The 25,534-nt window shown below is 36.4% G+C and overlaps 1 protein-coding gene across 3 annotated transcripts; it reads right to left on the minus strand.

Annotated features, from left to right (window-relative positions):
• AZIN1 (antizyme inhibitor 1) lies at nucleotides 1-25,534 on the minus strand. Of its 3 annotated transcripts, none has more exons than XM_083357892.1 (12): nucleotides 25,203-25,534; nucleotides 17,050-17,187; nucleotides 14,241-14,438; nucleotides 13,837-14,010; nucleotides 13,190-13,362; nucleotides 11,421-11,555; nucleotides 10,352-10,433; nucleotides 8,989-9,063; nucleotides 7,305-7,470; nucleotides 2,710-2,825; nucleotides 2,390-2,604; nucleotides 1-1,715 (listed from the first exon to the last, which is right to left on the minus strand). In XM_083357892.1, the coding sequence occupies exons 3-12, from the start codon at nucleotides 14,340-14,342 to the stop codon at nucleotides 1,604-1,606; spliced, it is 1,350 nt and encodes a 449-aa protein (XP_083214018.1). In that variant the 5' UTR covers nucleotides 14,343-14,438; nucleotides 17,050-17,187; nucleotides 25,203-25,534; the 3' UTR covers nucleotides 1-1,603. The 3 variants fall into 3 exon arrangements, with proteins under 3 accessions (XP_083214018.1, XP_083214020.1, XP_083214019.1); XM_083357894.1 differs by having other exon boundaries at nucleotides 25,283-25,533; XM_083357893.1 differs by lacking the exon at nucleotides 25,203-25,534 and adding an exon at nucleotides 24,516-24,744.

The raw sequence follows: 25,534 nt of genomic DNA on the forward strand, positions 1-25,534 counted from the left end.
AATCATTCAGTTTTATATTTGTGTTATTCCAAAACTGATATTACAATATTGTAAACAGAAGATAGGTTTTAGCATATAAATTCATATATATATACTAAGTTCAAACCAGTTTTTATGGCAACTGTCAAATACAATACAGACATTTCCAAGGTGACTGTACCATTTACAACAGAGTTGGTTAAACTCACAATAGTTTAAAAACTTATAGCAGAGTCATGGGCATCATTAGAGACACTTGGGGAATTATTAGAGTTTTCCCCTTTTTCTAGACTGACAGAACCCTGGCAGATATTGGATCAAAATGCTAGAAAGTGATTTGTCTTTTGCCTGAATTGGAAAACTGAATTAGTTTGGGTTTTTATTTGTGCTTTAATGTTTACAGCCATGGACAGTGCTCAGGGTCACTTAGATTTAGCTGCAGAAACCATTCATGCAAGTGAAAAGCATCTCAAATATAGTACCTGTAATTTTAGATGTTCATGCTGAAGAGAATCATTTTCTATAATGATGTTCCTCTAGCAAACAGTGCACTTTAGCTCCACTAAATTGAGGCATAAACATTCTACCAATTGGCACTAATAAAAAAATGCATTTACACTTGGCAGCCCATTTCGCATCACCAAATTAGATATACAAATTCCACTTTGAAATTGACTTGGTGCATTTCAAAAATAGCTACCAAGACCACTAGGTTAGTAAAATAAATTAAAATTAATCAAAGTATAGGAAGAGTCTAAGTAATAATGAGTAAAAGCTTCAATAATTTCTATGTTTACTGCTGTATAGTTTCTCCAAATATAATTACATCCTATTTTCAGAATTACGGTCTTGCTTTCAATATTCAAGAGCAGAAATTTAATCTTAAAATCAAATTTTCAGAAAGCTCCATACCTACACTTCAATTTTGAACTTAGTGCTATACATTTAGTTTATTTTTAGTCATGATTTAATGTTCTGCCAATTGAATCTGAAGTTCTTTCAATTTATCTTCCATGTTTTTGTACTTAAACTATCATTGTTGCTTAGACTTCTTCCCTGTATTAGCTCCAGAGAACAGTAAAATCTACACAAAATTTTATTGCATTCATACAAGAGAGGGAACAACAAGGGTGAAATACAACAAATACTATGATGCAATTTTACATTTATTAAACTACAGTTCAAAGCACAAATTTACACATTCTAAATATACTAACATTGCTAACGAATTCACACTTGTTTCCCACTGATATTTCATATATCTGGGGAAAAACAACTTTACAAGACTTTCTAACAGAAATCCTTAGTATAAAAACTGTACTTGTATGTAAACTGTTTAACAGAGAACCCAAGTGGTGGGTTTCCATCTCAACTAAGTCATCCATTTTGTTGCATATTTTGTTTAACTACTGAGGGATTAAATGATCTGACATTTCGGGATGTTTATTATGTAAGCTTTACTCCCCCAGTAAATTTAGTTGTAGCTGGTTTGCCTGGTCCCAATTGATTTCAAGTTTCAATAATTCATTCAAGATTGTTCCACTTTTCCTTCACTCTGGAATGTTGTGACCAGACAAGATTATAGACAAGCAACTGCAGGGCTAAATGTAGCATTAGTGCCTGTTTAAGCTGCAATAGAAAAGCCATCCTCAGAGCTCAGCTGAATGCAAGAAGGCACAAAGCAGAAATTCTTCATCAGTGTGTCAGAGATAAATCCAGCATCTTGCATTTCACACCTGAAGTGAAAATACAGATATTCAAGCAACAGGGTAGGGTAGGATAAACATTCTTATTCAAAGAATAAGCAAAACTTTATTTCCAGCCATTATGCCAAGAAGTCATTTTTTATTATTTATTTGCCATAGTATATAGAAATAATTTCCTTAGAAGGGTGTTTTTTTTGGTATTTTGTGAAAATTGATTCCAAGGATAGACTTGTAAGATTAGCTAAATGTGTATTTAGACAATCTTTACTAAGCTGTTACTAAGTTTCTTGTGAGATCAGTAAGGCCAAAAACAGCTTACCTGTGAAAGGGTGAATCATGTTTCAAACTGAATAGAAATGTAAAGAACTCAGCATTTTAGTTACTATTCTAAAGCTGGAATCTTTTACAAAATGATTGCTACAAAAATGCCATACCATCCCCCTCCCCCCAATACAGCTTACATTGTCCAAATGTACACGGTCCTTATATTTGATTTCATCAAAGTTTAAGTTGATTTAATATGTGCCAGGTATGTATGGGGGGATAAGGGATCATGTACAAAAATTGAAATATAACTGAGGGAACTCATTAATTATGATTTAACTTTTGATGTAACAATGTTAGAAATCTTTTATTCTCAAATATCAGAAATATACCTTCTTTTAATTTACCAGCAGCAGCGCAATAACGCAATGTAAGCTTACCAGTTATGGATTGACATTACGTAGTAAATGGGTGGCCTTTGGAAATCATTAAAAGCAGGTTGTTCACCCAAAGAACCAGAACCCATATTGTCAAAGAGCAGCCAGTCTCCAATATTCAGCTCAGGGAGTAGACAGTTTTCCACAATTTGATCAAGCTCATCACAGGATGGCCCCCAAAGACTGCTTGCAAACAGAGGCTCATCTTCCTTGTATTTCTAAAGAAAAACATTTCTGACAGTTATGTATTACTCTGAACAGCAATTGTAGTCCAAAGTAATTTACCAAAGACTTTAGCCTGTAACATATAAGTGTGCCCCTACCTTGTGAACCTCTGGAATAGTAGTCAAATTCTCAGATAGCTTGCTTGCAAAAGAACCATAAACACCATCATTCATGTAGTAAATGAAGACTGGTTCATCGTCCTGGGTTTGTTCCACTGTAAAATAAGCAACCAAATACAAATTGCACAGTAAATTTAAATTTATGGCAGTGCTTTGTTTTTAAATGCTATAGCTTTTTCATGAGTATGAAGTTAACAGATTTAGAAGAAAGCATGACCTTACTGAAATATATAAAACCATTTTATAACAAATGGTTAAGTAACACATATAAAACTTATTTGTTGCTCAATACTGTCTGATCACAAAGATGCAAATTATAATAGGCTGCTTTTTTCCCCCAAGTGGTCATTTGTACATTTGCATTTATGGGAGCTGCACCTCCACATATTCATCATCAGAAACTTCTGATATCTGAGGTTTTTAGGCAGGAGGCATATCTATGCATACTCTTGATCCTTGTGCCTCCCCACTATAGTATCCAAACCCTTTAGGTGCTGGTCAAGCTGGTAAGAAAAGTGCAAGAAGTAAATGCACAGATAACTCTATGTTGCAAAAATATCACAGGTGCAACATAGCTAAATTTGTTGATTTACTGTTGAAAATAAACAATATACACATGGAAGATCTAAGTGCAATGCACAAAAATCAGGGTATGTCTATGTTTCATTCCTTACAAAACCATTGCTCAGTGGAATGCACTGATTTAGGAGCCTTGAAATGTCTGTAATACAACACAAAGCGATCCTGGATCCATTGGGTGAAACACAGAGAAGAATTTGTACAAGGTGAAAGGATCCAGACAAGCAACTGTGGAAAAATCAATCCACTAAAATATGTAAAAATGCAGAACTTAAAACAATCTCAGCCAATGCAAAAGAAGGTACTTTTTCCCTCGTCAAGGTTAAATTGCAATATGAAAAAAGACCCAATGATTCCAAGTAATCTCATGCTAGAAAATGTCCACCTAGATAATAACAAAAATACAGGCTTGAATCATGGTTAAGTCAAAGGAAATGCTTACTGATACACTGCTTTTTTTCTCACTGAAAAGATGGAATCTGGGGTTATTATAATTTTAAGGAAGAATACGAAGAAAGCAATTTGCCAAAGAAGTTAACAAACTCCTTGGCTATGCAGAAGTTGATGCAGATAGTCTAAATCATAATCACTACCGAGCAATGGGACTAGAGAACGACAATTTAATGCCCATTTTCTTTATGGTGTTTCATAACTCTGAACATATAAGACTGATGAGATTTTGGACTTTGTTCTTTCTTGAGCACCTATAACCAGCATGTCTGCTAAGGCTTCCACTCCTGCCAAAGCAGTTGTTACAAAACTGTCCTTATATTTTTGGATCTGCTGCTTCAAGATACCTAGGGCATTCACAAAAAACCCCCACATTCATTATTTTCTTCTTTTCCTCCAGTAAACATAGTCTGAAAGTGGCCATTTTATCCCACAAATAACAATGGTAAAGGCTCAACATGTACTGCAGCATAAATTTAGAGTCCTGTGGCATCTGACTTTCTGTCTTCCTGGTCTGTCAGCATGAGATGAGGACAGTTATGTTGATAATAAGGATGGAGTTCTGAAAAAATGACTATAATTATCCAAAACACAGGAGTCTTTCTAGTCTCCCATTTAAAAAAAACAATATTTTTGCCATAAGCTATTAAAAACATTTAATAAAAATAAAAGAATTGGCAGAGCATCTGGTGGGGATCATGGCAAACTAGACATCCCTGAAGCAACAGGGAATTTACAGTGGAATTAGCATCCAGATTGGTCCATTCAAGTTTTTCCAGATAAAGGAGAAATTCTGAGAATGCTCATTTGCATTCCAGATAGTTGCTCCTCATGAGTACACTGCATGAGTTGAGGTTTCTAGAGTTAGCTCATAAGTTGAGCAGCTGGGAGTTTGAGGGATTTCAACCAAGCTCACAGCCTATTATGGAGTCCATTATACAGCCACAAAGTTGAGCCAAACCTGATTTCTTAATCACTTTTGGATGCATTTAATTTATAGCTAAAAAGGGATTTTCTAAGCAGCAAGATAAGATTCCATTTGATGAGTTCCAATAGAAAAGGTTTAAGGACTTAAAAATTCTTGGCAAAAAGCTAGCAACAGTTATTTTTAAAAAAGTATAAAATGGATAAAGGGAGTTACTTTGAAAGATTATTTTTGATAAAAGTGCTTTTGAATAAAATTGGAATTAAATTAGACAAATAAACCAGCTGTTTATGGGAATGTTTTTCATTTATTATTACCAAATGCAGACAACTGGTGGATTTTACAAAAGAGAAGATAAAGATAATATGAGTCAGACTGTGATGCTGATTATAGCTATAAGAATGTGGATTATGTTGATTTTAACTAGAGTGCCATTAGAGAGAAAGTATTAAAGGCACAGTAAGATGACCTAGGACAGGGGTAGGCAACCTCGGCTCTTTTATGACTCATGGACCAACTCCCAGAATTCCTGTGGGAGTTGAAGTCCATGAGTCATAAAAGAGCCGAGGTTGCCTACCCCTGACCTAGGAAAAGCTTTTCTTTTTTCTTCCTCGAGACACTTTTTGGATTACAATATTATAATGGCAACCAGAAAAGTGGCGAGAATGAAGGGGAAGACTCCTCGAACGACCTGCAGAGACAGAAACTACACAGGATTTGCCTCGGAAAATGTTAGAGGAATGTTAAAGTAATTAAATCACTTGATATCAAACTGACAGCTTTTAAAACAAAATGGATGAAAGATTTGCAAAGATGAAAGAACCTGCAAAGGTATAACTATACAGTAAGAGATAAACTTATAATTGTATTTATAACTGCTGCAAAGGAAATTGGAGGCACATTCTTTTCTTTTTTTTGCACTTTTAGCTTTCTCATTTTTTTCTTACTTTATATTGCTTTGTATTAAGTTTATTATTAAAAATATCTTTAATAAAATTATACTAAAAACCTGAAAGATCTGAAAGACAATAAATATCAAGGACTTATCGATCGAACCCTGAAATTTCAATCAATATTTGGAAATTTATTTTCAGCCAAGGGCACTTGTACTTTAGAGCAATTTCTCCCTATAGAAGCAACTCTCATCTGGAGGAAACTGTGTTGATTGCATAAAGTGGCATCTCATGAGGGAAAGGAAGAAGTATCAGATCGCAAAGATGACACAGGAACCTATTACAATAAGATACTGTTGTGATTTTAATACTGCTGATCTTGAGCTAGATGAAAAGTCACAGATAGTAGATCAGATGAAGTGGCAGTAACTGAACAATGCTTATCAAAGTAGTTGTGGGTTTAACAGGGATCATGAAACTACAGAAGTAATCAAGTTGGAGAATAAGGATGAGACAGAGTAGAAATCTTCACAGCAAAATCAAGAAGCCAGACAAGCAACCCAATGATATGAATGAGAGCCCTAATTATAGATGAAAAAGATCCAAGCACCACAGAAGACAACTTAAGAGACCACTGTTCAGTTAGCTGTATCACTGCTTCTTCCTTTTATTTTGCTTTGCTTCAGAAAGCGTTTGGAAAATCTTTCTGGGAACAGGCCAGTACAAATTTGATATATCAAGCAAACTGAAAGTTTCAAGGAGTGCTATTGAGTCAGATGATCACTCTCCATCTCCATCCATTCTAGAAGCAAGGGCAATAGACTGGGCATACTAGCAAACGCATCACTTACAAGGAACATTTTCTTCCAAAGGAAAGGTCAAAGCCAGGAAAAGTGGTTTTTTCTTGCCTGTTTAGAAATTAGGTGTGCCTTAATTACCAGTGGGATAGCCTCTGACAAGGAAGGCAAAGGCTGGCAAACAATTATTAGCTGGCAAAAGCTTGCTGTTGCATTTCAAGCATTTTTGAAAAAACTTTGAGATGCTGTAGTCCAGCAGAAGTTTTGCTAAGAGTTCACTGATGCTGAAGAACAAAAAGGACAAAAGGGAAGGTGTAATAATTTGGCAGGGAGGATGAGAATGAAAAGGCAAAAGTAGGTAACAATTATAAATGAACATGAAATTTTCTTCAACTGTGAAAAAAACACACAGATCAAGTGAATGTTTCTACTGTTGCAATGAAGCATAGAATGTGTCTCCCACAAAAAATGTCCAGAGATACAGAAAGTGCCTGAGACTGCCATTGCCAAAGTGATGCATACATATAATGCAAAGATGAAGAAAAAATATTTTACAAGGAAATTATTTACAGGTTTAAAACTTTCAGCCTGAATTTTTTCCAAGTATGACCTAGTTTTCGAAAACTAAAGAAAACAATTTAAGGACTGTTTCTTCTTCAGCTAACTAAATGGTCTGTTTGTTCTATCAATTTTCTCTTACAAAGCTACTCAAGGAAATTTAGCTTTCTGGAAAACTTCGTATGGCTTGATTTTGTCATTCTTTTATAAATGCTCATTTTAAAATACTCTGCATAAACTAAAGTTAATTTCTCTTAAAAGAAAAACCTGGATAATCTAAAAGGGGAAATCATCGTTGAAAGCTAGGATCCAGAATAATGTTTGGTTTTACAGTTTTTACACTGATATAAATATTTGCCAGATTTTGCTTACATTTATTGAGAAGAGGGTCACTAGATTGAACAGCTTTCTTTGCAAAAATATTAACTGCTAGAGTAAATGCTGAAGAAACATAATAACATCCAGGCTCTGCAATCACAGTTACACCAGATTCTTCAGGAAAGTAGGTACCAATCAGCGGAATGATAACACGATTAATCTAAAAAATAAAAGATGAACATTTGAAAGTTCTCTGCTAAATTGGAGCAATCACAACTTGATATAAAATTGTGGAGTCCTTGGTACTCTCTGAGCTATAATAAGATAAAAATATATTCACTCCCTTGTGGATATTAACTGAAGAAAATATGACTATCACAACTTACCCTTCATGGAGAAAACATCTATCAATGGTTATTAGTATTATAGCTACTTAACAGATAGATCCAGCATTTGAGGTGGAGAACATAGCTATGTGACACAGTTGTTGCTAAAGGCAATGATTTATGACCAAGACTGCACCAAAGGCATGCATGCTCAATAGAATAGCTTTCTGCTCTGCCCAGTCATTCTACACACATTGTTTTACAGAGCTCTTAGAGTAATGCATGGCGGCTACCTTAAACTATGTTCTTGCCACCTCTTGGCTATCAATCATTATTTAGCCATAAATAACTGGCAGTTCCTGACCCTGATCAGTTTAATAACAAGCCAACTGTTCTTGTTTTTTCCCCCCATAACACCTAACAGAATGATTTTCTGATCAGAATAGGAACCCATAAGCAAACTGATAAAAAAATAATGGCTTCCCTTTCTGGCTTATTCTGCTTGTAAATTGTTAATCACACCACTTTCACATGTTGTAATAATGGAAAACAATGGAATTCCAGTTGCCTTTGAAATAAATGCGATATAAGCCAATGGAAAGTATTAAAAAAACTACCATACAATTATTTTATAAAAGCATGCTACATTTTGTCATACTACAGCAATTCTTAAAAAAAATTAAAGTATGTTATTTTCTACAAATACTTTGTTGTTTTAGCTGCAATATAGTTTGAGTCCAACAATTATTGTCCACAACCAGATTTGCTGCCATTTTTGAAGACGCTACAAAATTGGATTTTGCTCATACAACACACAGCTTCAAGCCCCATTTCCCTGCATTAGTTCATCTCCAATGTAGATTCAGAATCCTCATTAAATTGAAAAGATCTTAATGTTGCACATATATTGAATTCCACCTGAACCTACATAAACCTTGGCTTTATGGAAGCCAAATATATACAACTATATTGTTAAGACTGCTTCAGTCCAGATATTTATAAAGACAACTTTCCTGAAATTAAAGCCCAAGCCCAATGTTGGGGTGCAAAGGACTTGCTGTGCTCTTGTTATGTCCAATTTGTGGATGTTTCAAGTTCTACACTGTGTATAAGCAGTTTATATTTTAATAACATTTTTGTATTTTTAATAATGACTGCTTTATATATTATTTTATTTTATTGTATGCTGTCCAAAGTCACTTTTTATGATATGGCTAGCCATATAAATTTGATAAATAAGCAAACAGTCCATACTGTACTGTAAATGCGACTTGCAAATGTTGCTTGTTGCCAAAGTAACCTTATAGTTTACATCCATAGTAATATAAACAGAAGTTTAAATTGAATAAAACAACAGGCCAAATTCTACAAGAAAAGGATCTCCTTTATCGGAAAAGGATCTAACTTCATACCTCTTCCAGATCAAGTTCATGATCTGTGAAACCACCACCAATGTTCAACATATTCAAGGTAAAGCCAAATTCTTCCTAAAATAGAAATGCAGAGTTTGTGGTATATAACATATTATTCTTTTCAAATAATGTTTACTCTTAATACTTACAACTCCTCAACTGAGTACCCTGTTCCATTGCTACAAGCAATTCTATAGTTTAAAAAAAGAACTAAAACTGAATAGATGTCGGATAGAAAGAAAAAATAACTCTTATATTAAATATGAAACTAATATTGCAAATATTGTAGCTTGGATCCAACAAATGCCTACTGGAACTCTGGTCACAGCATTGAGTTTTCTCATTTCTTACTTCCTACTGCAATCCTCTGTGCCCCCTGAAAACCATTTCTAATGCTGGAACAACTTCCTGAAACATCTCATTTGTGATCTGGGACTTTATAACAGGAAAAAGAGTCTCCCCACCTCTTATTTTGTGCACTCAGATGTGCCTTGCAAAATAGCTATCAACCCACTGAATCCAGCCATTGTAACAAAACAAAAAAACACCCCCATGTTTAATATAGAAATGTGACATTACCATAAATTTTAAATCAATTTAAACAAATTACCTACATTTTTTTAAAAAAAGTTTCTTGTAGGGAAGTGTAAAACTTTCTGTTCTGTGCACAGAACAGCCAATATAGGGTGTATGTGTCCCATTTCCAAACTGAAGCATAAGGGTGCGGCCTAGGCACCAACACAAAACTCTCATATCCAAGCCCAAATGTTTTAAGATGGGAAAACAAGAAAAAGTTTAGGCCCTTGTATCAGCTAAGAGGAAACACAGAAAAGAAAAGCTTGAAAGATCCTGTCCCCCAATAAGCAAGATATGCTGTAATTGAAATCTAGGGTGGTGGCGCACAGTGACTCTTAGAACCCTTGATTTTAAGCACAATACATCTAGCTGGGAAGACTGAGGAAAAGGGCAGGCAGGCTGATAGTAAGCCTCCTCCTTGTATTTGCTGCCACTGTAATATCCAACTAGCCCATTTGAGAGGGACAGGCAGACACATGGGGTATATACTGCATTTTAATTCAAACACGGCAACAACTAAAAGGAACAAGAAAAGGAGGATTAGAGGCAAGGCAGCAGACAGGCCATGTGGAGATGAAGGAAGCAACTCATCCCCTACTTGCTCCCTTAAACGTCTCTTGAATTTTTTTCTTAACACACTCAAAATGTCTCTGTTTCAGTTTTGCTCAATCCAGAATGGTACAGCCAAAATTCTAAACACATTTCCCACTCTGGACAAATTCCTAGCTTCTTATATCAAGAAGATCTGAACTTACAGATACATATACTCAAGTTTTACTGTACTTACAGCCATATCAAATACACAACGAGCATCAGAAATAGCATCTTTGTATGCTTGAGATTCCATGCAAGGGTTTGACATGTGAAACCTTTTAAAAAAAAAAGAACTAGAAGTTACATGAGGTAACATTACATTATTGTTAGAAACAAAGATGTTTTAGCTTACATTAAGCTAAAGATATCTTTTAATTTCTCAAATACACCAAATAATGTAATACCTAAAATATTAATAAAAAGAATCTTGGGTAAACATAAGTTAAGAAATAATTAAACTAAATATCAGTGTGGGTGATGTTTTCCACTATTTTTTTTCTCCAGAATTCAATTGGCCATTTCTGATTCTCTTGCAATATGAAGAAATGCTCTGGTACCTTTTCACAACCACTTTATACAGATATAGTCTTAACTAGGATAATTGCTTCAGCTATACATAAATTTTCACAATGGTGAAAATTGAAAATAGCTTTAGTTATTCAAAGTAAACACTGGATTTTTTTTGGAAATAGATGTTCTTTATTTTTATTTAACCATTTTACACTTAACAAAGCCATTTTTCTAGGCTGCAAACAAAAAATGCTAACTTAAGATCAAGTTAATTTATTTTATCTTGCAAATAAATATGAAGATCAAGAGCTAGCACATAGTATAGGTGATGAACTGTCAAGAAATTAACAAGATGCATAAAGAATGCTGAAGAATAATTGAGCCTAAACGTTTTAATCCCAAATGTAATTAGTTTGCAATTTTGCTTTAAAAATTAATCAACTTGAAGCAAGAGACCACTTTTCTTTCGGTACCATTAATGCCTTTAATTTGATGCTATATATATTAAGTATTTGTATTTCTGTAAAATATTAATATACACAAAAAGCTATATAAATAAGTGATTCCTGCTATAAGCACTTATTTGGACGAGTTTATCCTATGAAAGAGTGTTAGGTGCATTTTCACAGCATATACTGAAATTCTTGGTCACCCTTAACTGTAAATTTACATGTACTCCTAATGCCTTCTTTCCACCAAATTTTCAATACCGATGACAGCAAGTAGTGGAGGAATATTACAGGTCAACTCACTTAACACCAACTATTTGGACTTTCAGCTCCTTAGCACATTCCATGAGATGACGACAATTCTTCAGGGTAGTGCCAAACTTCAGAGTCATCTCTTCATCTCCATTTATGTCTTCTGTGGCAATATGAAGTAAGAGCCTAAGAGAAGGGGAAGATGATTGGGGCACAGTTGGTTTACAGCAGCATCAGCACATGTGAAGCCTGAAGACTGTCAGAAGTATGTTGATTATGTTGTCATTACTCCAATTCTGTCGACGGACGAGTCATGTGAACCTAATAAAAACAATCCTGTACAGAGAGAAAACTACCAATTAGGGCCTAAAACATGGAGTCAGAAAAGACATGGGGGGTTGGAAATGCAGCTGCTAAAGACTGCTGTAGCAGAAAGTCTGTTGAATGCTGCAATGAAAAGCCATTACCTTAGTACAATTATAATCCATGTTCCTTTAAAAACAGATGTTAAATATGGTACATTACTGGATATTGGAGCAAACTGAAGATGTCATACCTTTCCTTTAATTATGGACAAATAGGAGTGCTTACTTCTTTCACTAAAACCTAAATAAACTGTTGGAATTTCAAAGTTTCTATTCCTTCCAATCTCTAGAATAAAAGATCTATTTGCAAACTGAGTATCAGTTAAGTGTCAGAATTTGTCTTAGACACTGAAATAATATATTTATTGCTACAGGTTTATCATAATCTTCAAGAATTGGTGCATTTGTACCTCCAGAAATAATGGTATTGCCTGTTTTCCCATTAATACAGCCAACAAAAGTTACTACATAGACAGCTGGTGAAATATCATCATTGGAGTTTTATAGTATCAGAATAGTGGTCAAGAGCAAATTCAGATTTATCCCTAATCTCATGCAACCAAATATTGTCCACTATTCTTTTTAATTCAATTATTTGATCATAAAGTGCTATACTTCAATGTTTTTCAGTAACATGGGAGAAGATAAAACATTTCTGACATTTATAAATCATTACCCAGTTACATAGCTATATTACAATTTTGCTTTTATGCAGAACTTGAAATTAGACAAAGAATTATCTGCTGCAGAACTCATTTTTTGATCCTTTGTGTAACAAAAGAAACTTCCAGAATTGTAAACAACCAGAGCAAGATAGTTATAGACATGCAAGGTTTTTTTTTGTTAAATTATTATTTCCAAGGATCACATACTTACCTCTAAAAGGTTTATCTCTTTTAGATAATCCTCCTTCTTTCACGCTGCTGCTATCCCTGTAACCTAGAAAAAAGCTTGATGTGCATCGCTGGTGCAGCATCATAATTCTGTCACACAGCATAGTGAGCCATTCCAGATTTGTACTTGATTTTCCCTTCTGAAACTTTCTGGATACTAAAGGGACCTTGAGGCAATTTTCACAGATGGTCATCTAATCAGAAATTTGATTCATGCCAGAGTCCCAAGCAACATAGGGATATATACATATAATATAAATTGGTTTCTTATTCGTGACTGCCCACATAGTCTTGACAGGAACAACTTCTGTGTCAAGGAATTTTAAGGTATGTTGATAAAGCATTATCAATAAAGATTAGTACTTTTTAAAAGCAGTTCTTAAAAAGAAACTGAAATGGATCAAAAAATACTAAACTCTTAAAAATCATCCATTTTAAATTGGAAAATGTAAACAGATTCATGGTAGAACTGTAAATAAATATTACTATATAAGAAATACACTTTAGAGATGTATCTTTTTTTTACTTGACTCCCACATTAAAATTAATAAATTAAGCTTACTTCGCATTTGAATGGTTTCTAGCAATTTTCTTTAATTCCAATTCATTGTCACATGTCAAAATGTTTACTCCAATTTTTGCTGCATATTTTATCTGAGAAGCTTGCTTGCAAGGACTGGTGAATATAATGTTTTCAGGAGAAACACCCAAGTCTTGAACCAATGCCATTTCAGTCTGAAACAGAAAACATTGTTTTTAAATCACTTTTAATCTGAGAAACAAAATTTTAGAAATCAATTGACTAAAAGATTAAGAATAAATAAATCTTCAATCACAATTATCAATTTATCCATAAGCTTTGTAAAGGAAGGCTTCTAAAAACAAAACATCACCATATAAATTGCCTTATGTCCAAAGACCAATTAAGCTCTAAAACGTTCTTAACAGTTATTTCCTCAGATTTATGTTGGTGAGGTCAGCATTAACTAGAACATGGGTCCCCAACCCCTGGTCCTTGGACCACTACCAGGCTGCACCATGCCAGCAATTGGTCCACACAAACAAGCAAAGCCCCATCTGCGAGATGCAGGCAACACACAAAACCATACACCCTCCGGTCCACAGAAAAACCTCTCTCCACAGAACCAATCTCTGGTGCCCAAAAGATTGGGGACCTCTGAACTAGAATGAGGAACTCTGAAGACTTACTTTATTTGAGCATGAAAACCCAGTTCCAAGAGCTGATAGTATCTCGAGTACACCAGGGGTGGAATTACATTTTAGGCTGTAAAACGGCTTTATTGGTGCCATCACATTCTGCCAGTGGATATGTTGCTTGATCAAGTTTCCCAGATCTCCAATAAAAAAGCTATTTTTTCCAGTCTATAAAGAAAGCATTTTAATCTACAGTTAACAATGAAGAATCTTTAGTAAATAGCCAACAAATTTAGAGAACATTTGTCATTTTCTCTTAATTACTGCCCCAAAATGGTTAATTTATTTTAATTACACATAACTCATAAAAATTATGATTCATCAGAACATGTATGAAGCTGTAAAATTTATATATGTAAAAGTAAATATAATGGGAATAGGATATAAAAACAGCTTACAAGGGTATGTTCATAAATGTAGTTGTCAACGACATCTGCAATGTTCATTCCTTCATCCAGCAAGCCAATGGAGTAGTTTGCATCCTCAAGAAATCCTTTCATCTCAGCCGTATTCCGCAAAGCCCACAGTCATAAACCAAGAAACACAAGGAACAGGCCACAAAGCCTTAGGGCTGGATCCTTAAATTATGCAACAAACTGTTTAAAAAAAGTAATTCAGGCCCATTTTAGTTTGGATTATATATGGATAACCTCTTCATATATAAGATATATGAAGAAAGTTATTATAGATTCATATAGCCAAAAAGGATTTAATATCTGTCCCTTCCAACTTTGTTATTCTATGTCTATGTCTTCTTCAATTTGTAGGCTGTAGAAAGAATAGCACATACTTAAAGTAACTACCATACATAGTTTCAAGTTCTCAAAATAGCTATGTGCCCTCAAGTAAATAGGTATTTGAGTTAACAAGGCATTAATAAGTATAACAAGGAACTTTAGAACCATGTGGCCAAGTTATCAGCATCCCCTTAACTCAAATTGTAATTGTGCAGCCATAGTGAGAGTCTAGGAAAACTTGCAGCTTGCAGTTCTGACCAGTGCAATATATATGCCCATTCTCATTTCAAAGTACGTTTTTGGCTCCATGTTTGGAAAAATTGCATATTCTCAAAAGAAAACAAACCAATATTATTCTTTGATATTATTTAAATTTCTCATTAAGGATTTTTTAAAAACTCAGTCTACCTTAAAAATCCAAGACTACATTGAGAGAAATAAAAGTTCCTCAATTTTAGCTACCACTTTCCCAGTTTCCTAGCATAGAATGATGCAGCCATCTCCTGTGGTTTTGTTAAAATGTTTCTTTCAGAAATGTAAAGGTCATCTGCATGCACAATAATTCAAATGCCTAACCCAGATAATAATGATTAGGCTACAACCACAATCATCCTACAGAATAACAATAGAAATAGTGCATTTTCTATAACCATCAATGGAAGGAAAAAGCTGAAAACATAATTAATGGGACTTGAATATACTACCAGACAAGGCAATACTAATGAATACTCTGTTCCCAGTAAATTAATATTTAATTGACTTTTCCCTCAATCATTCCAAAGTAGAACTTGAACAGAAACAACAAGCTGACAGATATTACATTTCCAGAATGATTAGCAAATTAGCAATCAAATTATTCAGGACAACCTTGGAAAACTTTGCTATTATAATAACAGGTATTTAGCTTATTTTTGTTTGGACAAGAAGAGCCAGCACAAACATAATATGACTATTTAGTCTTATGAAACAACTAAATAAGCCCATATCTCATAGGATCTTACATGTTTCTTCTTGACAGTTTACCTGGGTGTTAATGATTTAATAGAGATATATCAAATATTTTGCAGACAAGCCATTGTATAGCAAGCTACATGATTATAACTTTCTTTTGAGAAAAAAATTGTGCTTAATGTTGAATTTAAGGATTACAATCCACTTTAAAAACTCATTATGTCTTCAGATAATTTAGTAATAGAGCCAGCTTGTGAAGTTTTTATGGCATCAAACTAGAAACATGGAAGACCATGAGTTCTAGAGACCCATCATAGGCAGGAAGCCAACTGGGTGATCTTAGGCTAGTCATTTTCTCACAGCCCTAGTAAGAAGACAATGGCAAACCACTTCCAAAACTATTGCCATGAAAACTGCAGACTTGTTTGAGACACAACTGAACGAAATAAAAGAAACCAGAGTTGTCTTCATATAATGATTTAAGGCACCAGGTTAAAAACTGAGCTGTAGTCCTGCCTTAGGTAAAGATTTCCACTATCCAGTCATGTCTGACTCTAGGGGGTGGTGCTCATCTGTTTCTTAGTGGAGGGAGCCAGCATTTTCCGAAGACGTTTCTGTGGTCATATGGCCAACATGACTATATGCTGAGGTGCATGAAATACTGTTACCTTCTCACTGAAGTGGTACCTATTTATCTACTTGCATTTACATGCTTTCAAACTGCTAGGTGTGGGCAGGGGCTGGGGCAAGTAACGGGAGCTCACCTTGTTGCATGGTACTCAGGTCTCGAATCTGGGCTACCATCTTTCCAGGTGATTATTTCAGCATCTTTAACTGCTGAGCCATCGTGCCCCTACCTTAGACATGAAGCCAACTGGGCTACTACGGTCCAGTCACACCCTCTCAGTCATCAGAAGACAATAGCAAATTATATCCAAGAATCTTGCAATCAAAACTGCAGGGATTGGCCAAGGCATTTTCTAGGAGTCAAGACTTACTTGAGGGCACCCCATCCAAAAAATTTTAATAAGTTGTCCTATCAAGATATTATGTGTATGTATGTGCACTATAAGTTTACAGTAACTAATAGACAATTAAACAGGGCTATAATTGTGTGGACAGGTAAAATCCATGAATTCCATCATGCCTGATAGTAGAAGAAACAGACCCACATGGTGTACTCTCTGCCAAGGTTCAGGAATTAGTAGTGTTAGCTACTTCAGCCAAACAACTGCAGCAACCTCATGGCTAGATGTTTTAATTTCTTTACTGGTTTTAATGGTTTTTGTTTTTAATGTTTTCAAATGTTTTACATTTTTAATAGTAATATGTTTTGAACTGCAATATTAATTAAAAAATGTAGAATCTTAGAAAAAAAAGTTTTACTGAATTATGACCAGTTAGATTATATCAAAATTTGACAACAGAGAACGTTAGGTAATCAAATTAAAAATAACGTGTGATTTATTGTTCAGATAGCTGTATACCGACTGAGAAATCAGCTAATGACCAGACTTACATGGACAAGTTAGGAGATGGAACCCTACTATCATCAGCTAGGTTCCCAAGGTGGCTCCGCGTTGAAGTCGAACTGTTCTCGATAAAGCACTTCTCCTAAACCCTCTGGATAGTTGTAAACTTGGTCAGAGAGCTTGCCCTATGAGGAAAATATAGCCAAGTATTCATCAATTCAGAAAATCCAGATCCACAAAACAAATATTTCACTATCTTGATTCTAAACCATTGGCATGATATTTAATTAAAATTGTTCAATTCACAAGCTTCTCAAGGCTTGTTTTTCAGAAATAAATTTCAAACATCAACATATAGCTTCACAAATCTGACCCAACAATATTAAGTCTTCCCATTTCCTCAACAGCCCCTATTCCATAAGAATATCAGGAAGCTTGAGTATATCTGTATCATCTATTTCAAAATTTATGGTCTAAAGATATCTCATTGTGGGGGAAAAACACACCGGTAAAGACATTTTTGAGGTGAAATAAAGAACTAAGCAACAGTATCTATTCTAAGTCATAAACATGGTGTTTGTTTTTAATAAAATTTGCTGTTTAAAAACCAGTAAATAAGAGCACATTTTTGCCCATATTGGCCAGCTATGCAAATCCCACAAAAGAGTAATTTATGGTGCAGGGTAACCAAATCCTGTGGATACCAAAATCTCTCCAGCAAAACTGTGCAGTTGATAAGATATTTTGGGGATGGTACCAAGATTATCATAAAATAAAATATAACACGATACACAGAGCTTAGGTAAGCCAAGATTTCAGCAAAAAATATGTGTGATGATATTCAATGCTTGACTAATAAGATTTGCAAGCTAGAATGATGAAAGAAGCACTAGTTTATTAAAAATTGATAGATAATAGCTGGAAGTATGAGTGATACCTAGTAATTAAATCGAGACAGACCATTTTGATGGAAGGGAAATGAACATAACTGGCTATCCATTTTTGCATCTCCATCAACAGGTAAATTCCATGTGGAAACTAGTCATTTGTAGCAATTGGGCAGCAAAGTTAGGTTTATTTAGCCGATTTCTCTCCTGTAATCTGAAGCATTACTAATTAAAGCAACTCCTGTCAATTGTGTCTTACTGGTGCAAGCTTTTACAGGATTTCAGCATAGGCTGACATAATAAATTGTGCTTTGTGGAGAGGACAAGATATGCTAAATGCCAGAGGGTCTACTGTAATTCTGCTAAGATAGTGATAGTCTACCTATCTACCTCTGCAATGTAATGATCCAACAGAAAGAATGGTCTTGTATCTCTCCTTCTAGTACCAAATTGTTCACCCAAGCACCAAATAGGAACATTAGGTGGAGGAATAATGTCTATTAAGGTTGGTCAGAAAGATTAAATAGTTCTCTTCATTAATCTAAGTTAATTTTCTGTTTATCTCTCCCTTTTGCCTATACTGATTTCAGAACAAGAGGATCATGGAATATATTCCTAGTAATTCTAGTTAGGACATAGATTCTAACTTTTCCATTAATGAGGACATAAGACTGATCAACTGTGAATACTTCCAAGTAGCTATGCTGTTACTGAGACATATACTAAAGGAACAATTACTTTGAAACTTTTAATCAATAAACCTGTGCTACACTTGTAAAGCATTTTGTTGCCTTCTGTGGTTGGTGTTATTACTACAGGTAGAAATTCTAAAATGGCTTAAAAGTTAGGCCCAATTTTCCATTTTAATATTACTAAACGTTTCATGAAATCAGAAGGCTTGTTATCTGAATATCTAACTGAACTAAAGGTTCTAGTGAACTTATATAGAAAATTGTACTGTCATTTAAATAAATCTGCAGAAGAGATTTCAGTGATATCTCTAAAAGGTCTGACAAAGATTAAAGTAATAAAAGAGAGCAATCACTATACCCTGTATCCTCTGGCAGAAGTGAAAGTGAGGTAAGCCATTTTTTTTACTGTAATCTATCATATGTATTCTTCATACAGTCCGGACACAACTGTTGTTCATTTGCACTCTCTTTTGCTGTACTGCAGTATTCCATACCTACTTTAATTTTTCCCATAGCAACAATTTCAAGAAGAAAAGGAAAAACTTTACTTTAAAGACCAGCAAATTTAATAAATATGAAGTATAGTTATCACATGTAACTATTATATCATGTTTGGGTTAGATCTAACCTGAAATACTGTGTTTAGTTCTCAGCACTGGGAGTCTCTTTCAATCTGTGTGCAACTTGTGATTTTCCTCCCTTTCCTTTCTCCCATTCAACTGGTTCAACCATGCTTGGCTTCCAGGTCTATGCAAAATCAGCCAGATACTGCCACCTGCTAAGACATTATTAATACTGTACTCTTTGAGCTGTAATGAAAATGTCACTAGAAGAGGGCAATATGTGTGGAAGGACCTGGAGATCATTCCAATGAAGAAAGGTTGCAATAGCTGACTAGATACAGCTCAGAAAAAAATAGATCTAGCTTAAGCTATTAATATGAATAAATATATCCCATTGTTTTAAACAAAGATGTGAGCAAATGGGTTGAAAATGTGTTTAGATTTCAACATTTGGAATAATCATGTGCTCAACCACTCAGACTCCCTCTAGACTAGAGTCTAGTCCTTCATATGCTTTTGTCAGCACAAAGGTTTTGGCTAGTATTCCCAATTCACTTCCCAGGTAACTTCAAATTTAGGCATAGATCAATATGGGTCATATACTTTGGCTGCCTAGTTGATGGAATCCGTGACAGAATTAACATACCATAACATACTTCTATCAGAAGCTCACCAATATTAATATCATATGGTCATGTAACAATTTATTATCTTTTTAGATAGTGACTTAAATGTAGAATCTTTAAATGTCACAGATGTCAATACAATGTTGAATTATACACCAAAACTTTGGAATTTGACTGCTAATCAGGCTCTTTATTGACCATAGCAGGTGGCTAAAAGAATCATACTGAGAAATTGGAAATGTGGTATTATTCCAAATGACAAGGAATGGTTGTCAGAAATGTGCGAACTACTTTTTGTAAAAAAGCAATATTCTTTAGCAAACAAAGCATGTTATAATATGTGTTACTATGGACTTTTATAATATTTTGTAAAATTTTACAATATTTTATCCTGATCATATTATGATATGCTATTAGTAAAGCAGTGACTAGGTAAATATAAAATATGAGGTACATTTTTTAAAAGATTGTTTTCATTATATGTGTGTAATTTTTTTTTAGAAAAATAAGGTTCTATTAAATATGAAATCCTTTTGACTAAATATTCTATTGTGTTAAAAGCCTACTTTAGGTATTATCCATACAAGAAGTTTCAATGCTCATTTATGAAAACAATCCACAGGATTATTTTTTTAAAAAAATAATCAAATGAATTATAAATCAGTTTACAAACTACAATTGTTGGAAATACATAGCAGCCATACAACCTTGTCCGGCATTGATTTCATATACATAGATATTACAGCATATATTTCTGGTTCATCCTTTTCATGCAAAGATAAACATATAACTGAAATTACACAAGTCTTCTCAAAATGAGTTAAATATCTCAATAATACAAGAATCTCTGTAGGCTCCTGTCAATGTACAGACAATATTTAATGTGTAGTTTCAAACACAAATTGGGACCTACTTGTCTTTTTTCAGTTGTGATTCTTATTCATTTATTATAAACAGAATAGTAAGTTTTGATATAACACTGATCCAATACTTCCAAGTTTATTAAACTGTACTTTATGAAGAAAATACTTGAAAATTTCAGTTATAGTAAGGTTATTTGTGCATAGCCATACTGTATGATTAACTACTTACTATTCAAATTCATTCCCCAGATATGCTAAAGTCAATAAATGTTTCAAAACAAATTACATGAATGTTATTTTCTTCTTTTAGTTCCATAATATTTAATTCCCTTAATATTTGTTTTCACGGCAAGCCTTAAACCTACTATTGTTAGCAGAGGGGCTATTTTTTAATGTGTTCTATATAATTAAGCTGGTTTCTTAAATGCTACTGTCTTTCTTCCTTCATTCCAAGTCTTGATTAAGAAAGCAAGTAACATCTGAATCAACAATCTGTACTCCAAGCAAATTTTAAGCCATAAAGCTAAAGCCTACCTTTTTTTGGGGGAAGGGGAGAAACAAAGCAAAAAATCTACAGCAGAATAATCAATTTTTGTTATCTTTCCAGATGGTTCAACTGGCTTAATATTATTAAAATCCCTAACAGAAGATCTATTGTGTGCCATAAATCCTTCAATTTAATTAACCCAAATTTGTCACATTGTGGCTTGCTCTGAAGTTTGTTACAGTTCATCAGCTGCCAGCTTCTCTGTAGGTGGTTTAGGTTAATATGCCTGTTGTGTGACACAGAAGCTTCCAAGCTGTGCTATAAGTGGGCAAATAAAGAAGGGAAGGGGATACCAATCCTACTGAGACATATGGGCTGGAGACATGTTATTACACAAGCCATGTTTCATAAGCCACGGCAGCAACAGTACTGTTGACAGCACAGGAAGTAAAGAACTGGGCAGGACCAGTCCAGACTGGAACAGACTCTCCTCTTTCACCAAGCTTATTCACTACCCAGCTGTTAGAAGGACCCGCCCACAAGACTTGGTTAAAAACACTCCCAGCTGTTAACTCATATGTATAATTTTCAAATGTTATACTGTGAAGCAGAAGCAAAAATTGGACAAATGATACTATTTCTTATGGGACTGCTATACATAAACCCAAGAACTGTGCTGCTTCTTAGTCTTTACTGGCACTGAAAAGCTAGGTTTCATTTTCATTTGAAACACATACAAATGGTACTTTCCTTTTATATGGTGCGGGCTCCACAATTCATTTATACTTCCAAGGCATATACTTCCAATGTAACCGATAATACAAGCATTAACAATATCAAATGAAGAATGGAAGGGGACACTCTGTGTAAGTACAATATGCCTTTTTCTCATATAATTAATACTCAGAAATTCTGGTGCATGTTCAGTTAATAATCTAACAATTCTGTTATTCTGAGAAGGGGGGCAGAATTAAGATGCTTTCCCCATCAGTTATTATAAATCAAGATTGCCAATTATGATCAATATAAACAAGGTGTTAATTTTATATATTAATATGACCAAAATAAGGGTCTTGTCTTGGGACATTAAATAGCTTCATTATTTTTTCTCCAACCCCAGGGTGAAATGTTTGTCAACTTGTATCATAACTGAGAAGCATTACAGTTATATTCCTTTTATCTATCCAATCTTTTCAATAAATTAGGTCTAAGAAACAACTTTGTAACAACTAAACCAATGTTTTCTAAAAGCCACATTTTTACAACAAAAAACCAACCAACCATCATTTATCTGGTAAGCACTAGGATAAAAAAGAAGGAATTCAGTTTATAAATACTTGTTCACGACTACAAAATAAATCTGTTGCTTTTGTTGGGCTATAATCCTATGCTCCCTATCTTAGTTTTAAACAGCCATGCAAGAGAAACAGTATTAATTCTGTATTCCCAAACTCCAATGTTTTCCTTTACATATACTTAATAATTAATTTATACTTCTGCTCACCTACAACTGAATCAGTGTTGGTTCTACTTATTCCAAAACAATTAAAGCAGAAAATGCTTGCTTACACTAAGAGTTCAAGTAGACTTGATATATCAATTCATATTATCTGAAGCAGCATGAATAGGTTTATATTTTAAAATATCTAGATTAATAGGATAGACCATTGAAAAGTTAATTTATATTTATTAAGCATTTTTAAACAGACTGCATGGCACCACCTGGCCAATGTTTGTATTTTCTTGCTTCCTCCCTATTCTCTGCTTTTTGTTGGACCATGCCTAATGAAAACGCAATAACAGAATAACAGCATTGGAAGGGACCTTGGAGGTGTTCCAGCAGTCCCCAACCTTTTGGGCAACAGGGACTGGTTCCACGGAGATATTTCTGCAGACCGGAGGGAGCATGGTTTCATGTGCTGCCTGCATCCCACAGATGGGCTTTCATGCCACGGCCCGGTGCCAGTCCACAGATCGGGGGTTGGGGACCCCTGTTCTAGTCCAACCCTCTGTTCAAGCAAGAGTCCCTATATCATTCCAGACAAGTGGCTATCCAGTCTCTTCCTAAAAGTTCAAAAGACCTGAAGAAAGTACATATTCTTTAATGTCATTCTGGCTTATTGTAATACTGCTAACTGTGGATTTCTGATTAACAGAATTGCTGTAAATTTTGAATACATAGCAGAAATATTTTCTGTGGACTTACTGAACCTCTTTAATTTGACATGACACAAATATCCCCAATGATTATGGTGGAAAATACATGCATTTCTTATAGTTTTTTTAATCATGAAATGACATAACTAAGGGGCTCATTTTATTTTTTAGTAAACTAGTCTCAAAGGTTAGGATCTAAGAAAGGCCTGTGATATTAATGCCACTCATTCAGGAAGATAAACTGATGTAAAAGAGTACCGTGAAATTGGTGTCACTTTATGTTGTCAACTATCCACTTGATACTTTAATGAAGGACAATTTCATGACAAACAGTGGATATGAGATGCTGGTGCCTAAGTTATGTCAAAACTATTTTTCTAGGCAAAGACACACTTCCTTCACCTTTCCTCTGTAGTTTAATTACAGCACTTCAGCCAGGCAACCTACCGGGGACGCTAAGTAATCTGTGACAGGATCGTGTCAACCCTTCATTTTTAATATCAGAAACAGAAGAATTCAGAGAATCCCCAACGTTCACAAGGAGCAGCTTTCTTTTGGTACCAGTGAACAATGTAAACCAGCCTAGCTTGATCTCAACCTTCCCGTGCACGCACACGGAGGTGGGAAGAAAGCTTTCCCATGTTACCAGCGTCCCTCATTTTTGTCCCGTCACAAAATGGGGGCCCCCCCGTCTCCCGAGCCCAATCTCCCCAATCCATCCTGAGGAAGATTTGCCCGACAAAATAACGTTCCTCCCTGGGTCTAGGAGGCACCACGCCGGCTTCTCGGGGCGACGAGGGATCTCCTTTCTGCCGACCTGACAACGCCCTCACCCACCCACCCTCTTGACCCCGGTCTGTTCGTCTCCACCCGCCTCCCCTCCAGTGACAACAGGCTAAACGGCTGTTGCTTCTTCAGCCATTCCCTACGAAGTGACCCAGTTCTGAGGCAGCCACACAAGCGGCGGCGGCGGCGGCGGCAGCTTCCCACTCGCTTCCACAGGAATCCGCCATATTAGAGCCGCCGCCGAGCCTCCTCGGCTCCGTTCTCCTCCGGGCGCTGCGCCTGGATTCCCCACTTCTCGGCTCCCCTTCCATTCTCTTCCCCTCACAAATGCCCAGCGCCGGAGCAGACCGGGCGCCCGCCCCGCCGCAGACGGCGGCCCTTCTCCACCCACGCGAGCGGCCGCCATGTTAGAAGAGAAGCAGCTTCTCTCCTTCCGACACAGACATACGCACCGCCGACCGCTCGGGCGGTTTTCCCCCCTTTCAGAAGTAAGAAGCAGGAGGCGGCGGCCAAGGAGCAGCCAGACGCAGCCACACCGGGGCGCGAAGCTCCCGCGCTTCCCCCATCTTCAGTCACCAGCTGGGACGGGATGCCCAGCAGATCCCCGCCGCTTCTAGAGAGCCAAAATGCGTCCTCGGGACCCCGCGGAAGAAGAAGGCGACCAAGGAAAGACCGCCTCCCCGCATCTAGTCATGGCCGGCGGGGGAGGGCTCTGGAGGCGGCTTCCTCCCGAGAACTTCCCGCCGGTGTCACAAGGCAGCCCTCTACGGCAGCGTTTCCCAACCTTAGGAACTTGAAGATGCGTGGACTTCAACTCCCAGAATTCCCCAGCCAGCTACGCTGGCTGGGGAATTCTGGGAGTTGAAGTCCACGCATCTTCAAGTTCCTAAGGTTGGGAAACGCTGCTCTACGGTGCCCCGCAGAAGGAAGGTGGGTGTCCCCCCCCAGACACCTGCAAGATATGCCCGCGCCCACAGAGAGAGGCCGCGTCGGAGGTTCTTTCCCTTTCCGGCCGGGTTTGGAGGGCAAGTTTCAGTCCCGGAGGGGGCGCCTCCTCTCCAGGGTATTCTACATCGACGCAGAGACGCCTCCAAATCCGGCCCCCGAATCATCGACTAGCCGAATCATCGCGTACTTACGTGGGACAACGGCCCGAAAGATTTGGTAAATCGTCTTCTCTTTTTAGGCGGAATTTTTAAAGAGTGATGTGGGAACCTACAGCAGAAATACAGGCGGCGGCAGCGGCGCCTTCCAGGGCCATAGGCTGCGGGGCCGACCAGCGAAAGAGCGCAAATCTGCGCTGAGGCGGCGGAGCAGAAGCGGCAGCCCAAACAAGCGGCACGGCGCGGGAAAAAGGAGGTGAAAATCGAGAGGCGACGAGGGACCCGGGCGGCCAGAGAGACGGCGGGACGGCGACCAACGCGGACACCCGGCAGCGAAGCACCGCGAGAAGGCAGAAGAGGAAGAAAAG

This window comes from Vipera ursinii (genome assembly GCF_947247035.1).
Source record: "Vipera ursinii genome assembly, chromosome: 3".
Classification (NCBI taxonomy): domain Eukaryota; kingdom Metazoa; phylum Chordata; class Lepidosauria; order Squamata; family Viperidae; genus Vipera; species Vipera ursinii.